The sequence below is a fragment of the Sylvia atricapilla genome, chromosome 17, assembly GCF_009819655.1.
Source record: "Sylvia atricapilla isolate bSylAtr1 chromosome 17, bSylAtr1.pri, whole genome shotgun sequence".
Taxonomy (NCBI): domain Eukaryota; kingdom Metazoa; phylum Chordata; class Aves; order Passeriformes; family Sylviidae; genus Sylvia; species Sylvia atricapilla.
Window position 1 is genome coordinate 3,526,649 of NC_089156.1, and position 12,056 is coordinate 3,538,704.

At 51.5% G+C, this 12,056-nt stretch overlaps 1 protein-coding gene across 3 annotated transcripts in view; it reads left to right on the forward strand.

Annotated features, from left to right (window-relative positions):
• The first annotated feature begins 231 nt into the window (after positions 1-231).
• Positions 232-12,056, forward strand: part of MSI1 (musashi RNA binding protein 1) — a 30,242-nt gene continuing 18,417 nt past the window's right edge. For 2 of the 3 annotated variants that reach the window (XM_066331310.1, XM_066331311.1), the window contains exons 1-5: positions 602-657; positions 787-868; positions 982-1,066; positions 5,822-5,863; positions 7,519-7,611. In XM_066331310.1, coding sequence (XP_066187407.1) covers positions 621-657; positions 787-868; positions 982-1,066; positions 5,822-5,863; positions 7,519-7,611 — 339 coding nt within the window. In that variant the 5' untranslated portion in view covers positions 602-620. Of the gene's footprint in view, positions 352-601; positions 658-786; positions 869-981; positions 1,067-5,821; positions 5,864-7,518; positions 7,612-12,056 lie in introns of those variants that run through there. The other variant, XM_066331312.1, reaches the window with a different exon arrangement.

The following is a 12,056-nucleotide window of genomic DNA, read 5'->3' on the forward strand; positions in this document are numbered from 1 at the left end:
GCCGCCGCCGAGCCCGGCATCGGGCACTCTCCCCCAGCGCGGTGCGGGCGCGGCTCCCGGCACTCAGCCCCGGTACCGCCGGCGGGTTTTATGCGCAGGGCGGCCGGCGGGCCGGCGGGGGTGGGAGGAGCCGGGCAGGTTGTGCCCGCCGGGCCCTCCTCCCTCGCTCCCTCCCCGCCCGGCGGAGAGGGGTCGGGGGAGGGGGCAGCATGGCCTGTCCGTCCGGCCCCTTTTCCAGCGCTCATCTGCCCCGGGAGTGCGGCGCCGCTCCTCGCAGGGAGAAGAGGTCCGAATGGAGACAGACGGCAGCCAGCCCGGCCTCGCCTCCCCGGACTCCCCGCACGACCCCTGGTACCTCCGCGGCGGCCGCCGCCGGCCGCCCCCACCGCCCCCCCCCGGTCCGGCCGCGGCCCGCCCCCTCCCCCGGCCCCGGCCGCCCGGCCCGGGCAGGCGCGGCGGCGGCGGCGGCGGCGGCGGCGGCGGCGGTGCCGCTGCCAACATGGCCGATCCGCGCCCTCCCCTCCCCGCGCGGCCCCGCCGCTGCCGCCGCCACCCCCGCGGGGTGCCGCGGCCCCCCCGGCGCGGCCCTGCTCACGGCTCTCCCCTTCCTCCCGCAGCAAATGTTCATCGGGGGACTGAGCTGGCAGACCACGCAAGGTGAGCGCCGCGGGGCCCCGCACCTGCCGCCGGGGCCGGGGGTGGCGGAGCTGGGGCTGAGCCTGGCGGGGGGCGGTGGGGCCGGGTCGGACCGGGACGGGACACCCACGGTGGGTGCTGTGCTTGCAGAGGGCTTGCGGGAGTACTTCAGCCAGTTCGGCGAGGTGAAGGAGTGCCTGGTGATGCGGGACCCGCTGACAAAGAGATCCAGGTGAGAGGCCGGGCCCGCGCCTCCCTTCGCCCCCGCCGCGGCCCGACCGCCACTTTAACCAACTTTCTCTCTTCTCTCCGCATCCCCTCTTCTGCCCGGGCTGCGGGGCTCAGGGGCTTCGGGTTCGTCACGTTCATGGACCAGGCTGGCGTCGACAAGGTCCTGGCCCAATCCAGACATGAACTGGACTCCAAGACGGTGAGATGACTTCTCTCATCTCAGGGGTGCATTTGCCGGCACAGCGGCTGTGCTCGGAGCAGCCGTCGATTGTAGTGTTTGATTTCCAGTTAGAGGTTGTAAACTATTGATTCCTGATACGGATCGATCGTTCCCTTCTCTGTCCCACTTGCCGGCGGGTAGCCTAGTTGCCGCCCAAGCACCGGGCTCACCGTGTGCCGATTCCTGGTGTGGGTCTGTGGATCCTGGTGATGGTTTTCATCTCGCCCCTTGGTTGTAAGGCCCATCCGGGCAGTGACTGTAGCCCTCTCGAAGCTGGGACACCTGAACACGTTTGGGATGAGGATTTGCCCCGGGAAATAAGATGTGGCTGCGTTTGGAGAGAGGGAAGACGCCCTTTCATCCCGTGTGCTGCTGAGCACTGATCCCTCCTCAGGGGTGCTGTTCCCCAGTGCCCAGGCCCTGCTTCCCTGGCCGTGGTGGCCTCTGGCCCCCCCCTTCCCAGCAGAGGGCCCTCGTTCTGTGTGCCCCAGAGACTCTCTTGTTGTTTCCCCAGGCGAAGTTTCTGTAGTAGTCATGGAGGTTCAGGACTTTATTGTCTCCGAGTGTGGCCAGTGCCTGCCCATGTGGGCCACCACCGGCCTCTTGGAGTGGCTGCAGCTCCAGCCCTCAGTTTGCAAGTTTGGGTGATGAGGAGCCCCAGCTGGGCCAGCAGAAAGATCTGGTGGCCCACTGGACTAGTGGTGTAATGTGGTGGGTCCTGCCTTGTCAATCTGTGGTGCTCAGGAGATGTGCAGACAGTTTTGAGGGGTGGGGGTGAGGTGTCTGAGTGGGAGGTCCCTTCTCTTCAGTTTTAGTGACTTGTCTTCCCCTGAATTCCTTTTCCTTATTGCTGCCCTGGGGTGAAGGTGAGGGTAGGGATGGGGGAGTGGCGGGGGCTGCAGGGGGATGGCATGGTGAGGGAGCATGTTCTGGCTCCAGGCAAGGGCTGCCGAGGAGTCCAAATGCAGAGTTTTATTTCTTGCAGCGCGTGGCCCAGGCGTTCTAGTCTTTATCTTGGCAGAAGGAGAGGGCGGGAGAGCGAGACCCTCTTTCTTGGGGTTTACGGCATGAGTTGCAGCAAGATTTATGTCTGTTCCTGTTTAACTGCCTGGATCACTCCCTTTGATGTGCACAGGTCCTTCCTCCCCACGGGAGCTCCTGGTTAAACCCACCCCAGCCTTCCTGGCTGAGGCTGGGTCTCCAGGACTCGCAGCCCTTCTCCTTCCAGGAGTGATGTAAAGTGAATTTTGTTCTGAGGGGGGGTTACAGTAATGTTTTTTGAGGAGGGCCCAGGGTTTTCTTTTCTCTCTGTTTCTCTCTCTCTCTTTTTTTTTTTTTTTTTTTTTTTTTTTTTTTTTTTTTTTTTTTTTTTTTTTTTTTTTTGGCTAGCCTGTGTAAACACAGTGTCTGATCAGTTAGTCCTGTCATGAGTCTGTGGGCTGGCATAGACCTCTCTTGAAAAGGCAAGTGATGGATGTCTGTTGTAGCACTAATCCTGGAAGTGTTTCAGGGCTGGGAGTGAGCTGAAATCCACGCTGACCATTCTTCTCCCCAAGCCACTGCTGCAGGCTGTGCAGCCCAGGGTGCAGCCCATGTGGGCAGGGAGGGACGGTGGGTGCTGCAGGAGAACAGAGCAGCCTCGTGGCTCATGGGGACCGGCCAGCCATTGAAATTCCCTGCTGCATCTGCTCCGCTCGCCCCGCCGGCACCGAGAGTGGGGACACTTTAGCCAGGGCCTTCTTTGTTAGGAACTTTGATCCTCTTCCCTCTTCCTTCTTATTTTTTGTTTAGTGCACTTTTCAGCTGGGTCAGATGTTTTGGGGTGTTTGTCTCCTGAGTCTTGTGGGAGCACATGGAACCTCTATATGCCTTTTTCCTGCTGAGGTGAAAGGCTCTGCCGTGACTCATGGGTTAAATGACACAAACTCATCCAAATCTTAATTTAGAGTTATATGAAACTTTGCAGGAAAAGGCCTGGTGTCCTGTAAGGACAGCCTTCTCATGGGGCTTGGTGTCTCCTGGCAAACAGCATTTGATAGACAGTGTCTGCTCAACTTGTTGCTTCATTGTTTTCTGATTCTTCCTACCCTAATGAAGGCGGTTGGCCCGATTCTTCTGGGCAGCCTTGTTCTTTTCAGACTCCTCTTTGTTTGTAAGCTAGATAGCAGCAGACTACAGGGTTATTTTTGAAAATACTTGATATGAGAATTGGCTTTACAGTCTCAAGGTAAAAGATTTGTGTGACTTTGTAAAGCTGCAGCCAGCCGCTGCTTTGAGCTGCTTCTTTAAATGCTCTGGGAAGAGCACTTGCCACTGCTGGGTCATCTCGTTGTTTCTTTGTTGCCGTTGTTGAGTTTTTGCTGGGTTTGTCTTTTGTGGTGGAGGGAGTGATCTGCAGCTCCCCGGCAGTGCAGACCAGCAGGGCAGAGGTAGTGACAGGGGTACAGTGAAAAGAACAAACCTGCACCTGACGTCTCGCAGGTCCTTCCCAGCCCTCCCTGTGCTTTAGACACTGAAACCAGCTAGGCTAACACAGGAGTTACGTACCTGAGCTATGAAATGGGGCTGTAGGTGGCCTGAAGAGCATTACTGAGGACATGGCTGGCCTGTTGGTACACCTGCAACTTCAGTGGGATTCCTCATCCCCAAGGCCTTGTGGGGTGAACTGGAAGCAGTTTGAGCTCAGGTGACTTCCATTCACTGCAGCCTGATCTGGGGTTTTGTTTTTTTAGGTACAATCTGAGCAGTTCTGAATGCTCTTAGCAGATTTCTATCTGGGTTTGTAAAAAGGATCCATTACGTCAGTGGGTGACACTGAAACACAACTCCTCCAGGGCTATTTGTCTTAACACCAGAAATGAGGGAATAAGGTACCAGTGCCTTTGCTTTAATTAGGAAAGACTCCAGCCACCAAGGAGCAGTCCAGTTTGAGTAACTCGAGTCCGGCACCGAACTCGCTCCCCTCTGCGTGTTCCCAGGGCTGTGCCTGCCTGCAGTTGGTCACCCCAGCCTCCCTCTACCTGCAACAATAGCTGGTTGTGCAGAAGAATTTGTGAAATGACTGCCTGCTCTCTCCAGCCAGGAGGACACGTTATCTCTGCCCAGTTGATCACACTCAGGGTAATGAGAAAATGAGGCTGAGCTTAGCATTGCTGAGTATGAAAGCATCTTATTGGCAGGAGCTGAATGACACTGGCTGAGAAGTAAAAGACAGTAGATTATTGTTTTTGCTTATTATCTGCCATCAACCTCCTGGTCTCCTGCCGTCCCCTGTCCTCAGAATTCGCTGTGGGTGTCTGCACTAGCCAGGAAGCAGTTGAGGGGGGATGTGTGTCTGGGAAGGGGAGGGCCTGGATGGTTCCGATGCCCCAGGGAGGCACTGGAGGGTATGCTAATCTGCTGGCACTTGGAGCTTGGGGAGCGAGGTTTATTTTTGAATTTATTTGTGCTCTTCAGTTTTGCCTGTGTTTACCTACGTGCTGAGTTTATTTATGTTGTAAGCTGTGAGTCAGTATGGAGGTGGGGAAGGCAGGGAGAGGAGCTGGTGGAAGGGCACAGGGGGGCCAAACTCTGGGGCTGTGAGACAAGTAAAAGGATGCGGGACGGGAGGGCAGCCAGGCTGGAAAGCTGAACAAAGCAGTGAGAGGCGCTGGAGAAACACAGCTTCCTTTTGGGCTGTTGGAGCTGCTGGCCTGATGGGACAACGCACCAGGCTGCCCTCCCAACTGCAGCCTGTCCAAGTGCAGGGATGAGCCAAACCTGCCTTTACCGCAGGTCTTTGTAAGCTGATTTGTAGGTCTGGATCATCCCCGATGTGATGTAACTTTACAGGAGTTGCTGTAAAAATAGGTTATAAAGAAAGAGGTGGTGGCTGAGGAGGAGAGAAGGCTTTGTGGATGTTTGGCTTGCAGCTGCATTAGTGTTGTCCCAGCTTTTGTGGTGGTGCTGGCGGTGGTGTGAGGCCAGTGTAGGCACACGCTCATCTGTGCTGAGGCCGGCAGAACACGCGGCACCTGGATGGCGGCGCGGGCCCGGCTGCTCCGGCCAGCAGCAGGTTTATAGGGAAATGAACAGGCACAATGGAGGCTCAGCCCGCGCAGGGAGGGAGGGAGGCATCGCTGCTTTGTGTGCAGCGCAGCCTGGGGAGAGGGGCAGCACGATCCCTGCGGCCGCAGCCTCCACAGCCGGGGGCCTGGGCTCCTCGGGTTAATTTGTGCCATCCTGTCTGCTCTTTTATTGCTTCTTTTTGTCTGCTCTTCAGTCTGTGTTTGAAAGGATGAAATGTTTCGGGGTTTGTGCGCTGCTTCTCTTCTGTCTTGTTACTACCCAGATGAACTCTGTACTTGTAGGCAAGAGTGAAGGGTGAGAGCAGAAAAGGCAAAAGAAACCACTTTTAATATGAGGCTGGTGATGCAAGGCACCCAGGGGCTGGCCGAGCGGGAGGGTGCAGCCCAGCCTGTTAATCCCAGCATGTGATGGGCTCTCAGTGCATCTGCCCAGTGCTCAGCTGGAGATGGACCACTGCATGCTGGGACTTGTAGTCTCCCTGGATTACACCTTACCAAGAGGGAAAGATGTCTGCAGCCAGCTTCATTTTATGCACCTCAGGTAGATTCTTTGGGATTTTAGCAAGGTGCCACATGGGCAGAAACAGCTGCACACACGGAGGAAACCCTGTGTCTGTAAATAAGCAGGAAAAATGTGTTCACTTGTTCTTCCCCACATCTCTTTCAGATTGACCCGAAGGTAGCGTTCCCTCGCCGAGCACAGCCCAAGGTAAGCACTGTGGGCAGCCCTTGTGCCACAAAGGGCACAATTTGTGGTGGTGAACCTTGTCCTTCTGTGCAAGGTGGCCAGTGCATGCAACAGAGTTGCTCGCTGGGGTTTGCTCAGGAGTGCAGTGCTGGGAGTTTGCATGGCACTGAAGGAACCAGGTGGCCCCTTAGTTGTACTGCAGGATGCACTAGATAGAGCTGGTGGATTAAATAATGCCCTGGGTGAACTAAATCCTTCCGAGGTTGTGGACAATGGTTGGAAGTTCCAGGCCTTAAGGGGAGAGATGGAACAGCTCCATGCTGTGATGTGACACGGGTGGAAGACTCTTGTGTGTGTGCCCCTGTGTGTGATGAATAGGTGTATGGAAGGGAAAGGGAAAAGAATTTCACTTTGTGAAATGCCCTTGTGTACTTCAGCACTGGAAAAGGCAAAAGGAGTTTGGTGCTGGATCTTACCTACAAGAGGCTCTGGCATTAAAATGTACAGTGGCAGGAACTTTTTCCAGGTGTACAGCTAAAAACTCTTAGCTGAGGACCTAGCAGCAGCACTCGAGACTGCCTTTAGATTTTGGGTCTTCCTTTAACTTGGGTCTTGGATGTGAGTTTTGAAGTTTAGAGTTTATATTCCAAGGCCTGTTAGGGTTGAAAGAGCTGGGGAGAAGCTGTGTTGAGAAGCAGAGAGGAAAGAGGAGACTTGTGCTGGGAGGGAAGTAAGGGGTTCAGGCACTGAGAACAATTGGTGAGCAGGTATCCCAAGTAACTGGAGCCAGGAAGCACATGGTAGGAATTGGGTTAATTCCATTAAGCAGTTTGGTGACAGAAGGTGCTTTAGTGTTAGAACGGGCTGCTCTCCAAGCCAGGGAATTGCTGCGGATTAGCCCTATGCTCCTTGGGGTAATTAGGACCATGTGTTCCTCTGAGAGCAGGGGTGTAGCCAAGCAGCTAAGGGGAGGATGCAGCTGGAGAGCTGGTTCAAAGGATGTCGGTGTGCCTCAGCCTGGCAGCCATGGCCCCTCTCAGGGTAGTTAGTTTTCTTCCTTGTCCCAGCTGTATCAGTGACAAGTGGCAGGGGGATCTTGTCTTTACCTTCTTGCAGAGGCAAAAGCAGTTTAACTGGGTGTTGACTGGGCTCCATTTAAGTGGCTGGGGAATGGTAGTGGAGTGAGGCTTATTCCATTTCAGACTGAAACGCTGTGTAATTTGTGGGGTGGGAGGGCAAAGCCTGGGGAACCTGCCTGTGCTGGCAGGCCTCCTGCCACCCTGGGAGCAGAGCAGGTACCTCTGGGGTTGCCTGGAGGAGGCTGTGCAAAGTGGCAGGGCTGGGGAAGGCACAGCTGTGCCCCACACGTTTGGGGTGGTGTCAGTGCCAAGGGAGAGCTGGCAGGTTGGTGAGGGCAGAGGCTGGTAATTGTCTGACCAGGAGGTGGTGGCTGGGTGCTGGCACGTGTGATGGGGTCTGTGAAGGCGAGAGCAGCAATCTGGTGTGGGACAGATCTGCCAGCTGTGTTTGGCCACAGGGCTTCAAGAAGTTGGAAGCTCAGCTGCAGCAAAAGGAAAAGCACTTCCCAGCAGCAGAGGGGAGTTAGTGGCCTTTTGAGTCTCGTTCTCTGCTCACTCTGGGTTTATTTGGTGAATTCCTGTCCTTCCCTTTTCCAGATGGTGACCCGAACGAAGAAGATATTTGTGGGTGGTCTGTCTGTGAACACTACTGTGGAGGATGTGAAACAATATTTCGAGCAGTTCGGGAAGGTAAGTCTCTTGAGTGATGTTGGATCAAAGCTGTTGCTTCTGGGGCAAAAGGAGTTTTCTGAACTTTTGTGGGGGCGGGATTAGAAGCTTGTGTCTTTTGCAAGGGTTAAGTAGATTAAAGGTCAGTTACAGATGCTGGCTGGCTGTAATGTCCTTGTAGGGGCTACAGCCAGTGACTCCTGCCCTGTGGTGATTTGAAACAGAGTTTGTCCTTGGTCCCAGAGTTGCTAGGACCTCAGCTATGGGAAAGGGTTTTACAATTTTTCCCTATCCAGAAGCCTCCTGTGGCTCACAGGTTTGCAGTTTGTTCAAATGCTGGAGGAAGGGTTGTAGACACTCCTAACAGAGTGGCTGCTTTATCAAACTTCTGATTTTGGCCTGTTTCTAACTCAAAACCTTGTGATTTATTTTCCAATAATCCTTTATTAAAATAAGCCTTTCCGTCCTGAAACTTCTCCTGCTGAGTCTTGGGCAAGTGGTGGTGTAAGTTTGTATAATGGAAGAAAGTCTGGCACTAAGGCTGTCCTTTGTGTTGGTCTGGCTCTTTTGTGGCCAGTGGTGGCTCAGGGAAGGGTGGGCTGCTGTGGCTGGAAGCCATTTGTGCCGTGGTCCATGACAGCCAGGTGTGTGAATTGTGAGACTGAACTGAATCTAAGGATTGAAGGGAGCTCAGTTGTGACCTTTCAGCTGAGGAGGTTGTCAGCATCCCCAGGAATGATATCAGCAGGATTAGATTGAAGGATCCCAAGATTTTTAATGGGATTAGGAACTGAAGGGGATCATCGTACCCAAGTGCTGAGTGTGGTCACCTCTGTGGCAGGACGTTGTGACTGTTTCACTGTTGTTCAGTGGTGTTATGCATAGGTTTGCTCTTTGGGGCAGGAAGCATTGGATTCTGCAGCTCATGGAACCTTTCTGCCCAGTTAGGGGGGAAGAACATGGTTTGGTGGGTGGTGACCCAGCCAGAACTTTGCTGATAAGAATCATGGTTATGGTAGGAAGTGCCATGGGAACTGCAATGTGGGGATGAAGGGCTTGGCATTCATTTTCTTTTGAAATTTCTTGCAGAAAGTGTGATATTATGTTAAGGCACACTAATTAGTGAAAGAAAAGGGAGTTTTGGGACCAGGTTTGCCATATTGCTGAAACTTTTGGCCAGGAAGTTTGGGACAAGTATCTGCTCAGAACCTTTGTTCAGCTTCTGAAGCCAAATTTGCATGTCCTTGTGTGCAAAGTAGGATTCTGTTCACTCCTAAGAGAAAGTGGTTGGATATCCTCGTGTTTGCCAGTTGGTAGCTCTGTGTGGGTTCTTTTCTACAAGAAACAGGCAAACTGTTGTGTCCCCAAGGGCTTTTACATGGTCTCCTAAAGGGTGCCATCACTAAAGGTGGTGGTGCCCATATGACTGTGCAGTCTGAAGGCTGTTTGACTTGCAAGTTCTCCTGTGCTGCTGATGGATGTGTTTGATAGGAAAACAAATTGTCTTTGGCATAATCCCCTTTTAACCTTGACTGTATCCCTGCTAATTCAAAGAAGGACTATGTCCCAGAGCACTCAGTTTACAGGCAGTTACAGTTGCTGTAGTCTGAGCAGTCCTTTCCAGCTCTTTTGGGGTGCTGTTACGTTTCTCTTGTTTAATGGTTGTGTGGTGAGAGGTGTCCTGATGCCTGGGAACTGGCACTGGCTGGTTGTGTGAGACTGTTTTCTGGAGTGGGCAAGAGGGAGAGTTCTGCATAGCTCGGTGTGATTCATTTCTGAAGAACCAGTGTCCCAGACAACATCCAGTGCTCCAAATCTGTGTGAGGCCAGAGCAGTTGTCCCCTTGGCTCTAGGGAGTTTCCATGGGGAGACATTAGGGCTGGTCAGATTGACTTGCCATTTTCAGGGAGTTTTCTGACTCATCTGTTCACTTCAGATGACAGACTCCTCAGAGCTCTTGTATAAAGCATCATTCCTGGTCTGTAACCATCTTCCAGACTAAGCCTCAAATAATTCACCCATGGCCAGGAGAATGGTGTCCTGAGAGATTCTCTGTCGTACATAACTGGGTATGGCTGATGGGCAGGATCCGTGGGAAAGTGCATTTCAGAGGAAGATCTTGTGGCCTTCAGCTCTGGCGTTCTGAGCTCTGAATGTGCCGTTGTATGGTTTGTAAGGCTAAGCAAAGCCTGTTGCCTTCAATTTCAGCTGTGACTCATGGAAAACATGATTTTGATACAGTCTCTCTTGGTGGCTCTTTATGGTGTGCTGGGGCCTCCCAGGTTTCAGAGGTTTCATAGAATCCTGTCTTTACAGGTGTCCCAGACACCACAAGTGGTCTTCATCTCTTTGATTTATGGCATCTTTAAGTGAGAGGTGCTGAAGCTTCAGTCCTTATCTCAGAAAATGTTTTTTCATTCAGACTCTCCAAGTCACTTGGGTCCAGTAATGCTTCTGGAATTGTATCAGGACTGTGTGAAAAGGAACTGTTAGAGATGCTCTTTGAAAACATTTATTTAGAGGACTTACCCTCCTAGGAAAGAGCTTTGTAGCTATTCCCTTTTCTTTGAAGTGGCCCCACAGTTACCTAGGACATGTCAGGAGAAAAATAACTCCTCTTTCCTCCTGCCTGTCCAGGAAAGGCATGGGAATACTTGGGAGCTAGAGAGGAGAGAGCCAAGAGCCCCAAGTCATCCTGTCTTGAGTCCTCACGCTCAAGGTGCCAGAGTCCCAGCAGTGGTTTTTAGTCACTTGTTGAGAATTCAGTGGCAAGTTCAGTTTGGATCTTGGCTTCAGGGGAGATCATGCTCTGCTTCTGAGGACAGGGGAGTGCAGCTTTTGCATGGAGGTTTGTATATAACCCTCAGGCCACAAGCCTGAGTGTGTCTTAGATTTGCCACCACTTAACGTCTTTAAATTAGGATAGATGCTTTTGAAAAATACATTTTAGCCCAGACAGAAAGCATGTACATGCTGAAGGAATTACAAGAGGAAGTGCTATGGCCTGCAGAACAGATGAGGTCAAATTAGATTATCATAATGTTCTCTCCAGTTCAAATCCGTGAACTGCAGCTCACAAGTCTACCAAGGTGGTTCGTGTTGGTGCATCTCAGGTCAGGAGCAGCACACCTCCTACGTCCATTAGCAGAAAAAAATGGAAGTTTAGTTGGGCTGCAAAGGAAATGGTTTTCTATTTCATTAGACAAAATTCCCAAATGGGATTTTTTTCTATATTGGCATTTCTGCTTATTCTCCTATTTTTGTTTTGTTGTTTTCTTTCCTTGCTTCTTTCACCTGTGTAAAATGGAAGTGGCAAAAGGATAGTGAAAGGTGAAAGAAAGGTGAAAATGTGTGAAAAGGAAATCCACGAGTATTACTTAGCAAAAAAGGAAGAGAGGGAGAGGTTGGCACCCCAGTTCTTCATATCAAAATACTTGGTTTTAACAGGCACAAAAGGTGAAGCTTCAAAGAGGATCCCAAATACAGTGTGAATGTCTCTGCTTCAAAGAGGAGTCACTTTGGGTTTTTTTTCCTTCCAAAACTCTGACTAAAATATAAGGGCTGCTGTTTTCCTGAGAAAGAAAATACAAAGAGGTTTTTTTTTTTCAGTACAGAAAGAGAGACTGAGAAGTTATCTCAAGCTGGCTGTGGTTTGTCAGGTGCAGCTGTGAGAGCATTGAGCATAGCAGGATCTCTAGGATACACTTCTGTGGTTCCAAAACTTGAATCTCTCTGAGATCCAAGGTCAGGCCATGCACATGCTTTCTAAAGGAGACTAGTTTTTCAACTGTAGGACAGAAGTCCTGGAAAGATTTTCATTCACAGTATGTGTAGCCAAGTAGTTTGGCTTAAGTTGGATGATGTTGAAGATCTTTAGACAGCACAAGGAATTATATCAACAGCTTCTCTAGATTCAGGCTACCACCCTCACTGAAACCTGCAGCAGAAAGAGAGGAGGAAGGTGTCTTGCACCTCAGGCACAGCTAGTCCTCTGTCTAGCTCAACATGTATGAGAATGCCAGAGGAGCTCAACTTGCAGCTTCCTCCTTTTCTCCTTGGACCTGTGGGAACATGTTCTGTATTATTTTTGGGGAGGAAAAGGGGTTGTCCATCAGCATAATTTCTTTGGACTGTTGGGTCTGTGATCTTGTAAGCAAGGTTATTTGTGTCAAATCAAAACTGAAAAAACTTCAGATCATCTTTCTGATGCAAGAGTTGGTCTGATGAAGTTTTGTGGTAGAGAAAGTCATATAAATTGCAAGATAGGAGGAGGCTTAGAACGAATAAAGTTGTTTTATCATGGAGCATACCTAAATTGTCAAATCTTTGCCAAAGGATGTTGTTACTAAAATTTACATAGGCTCCAAAATGATTGGGCAAATTCGTGGAAGGTCTTTTAAAATACACAGACATCCCTTTGAATTCAGAAAATCTTCAGATCACAGATAGCTTGGATGAGTGTTCTG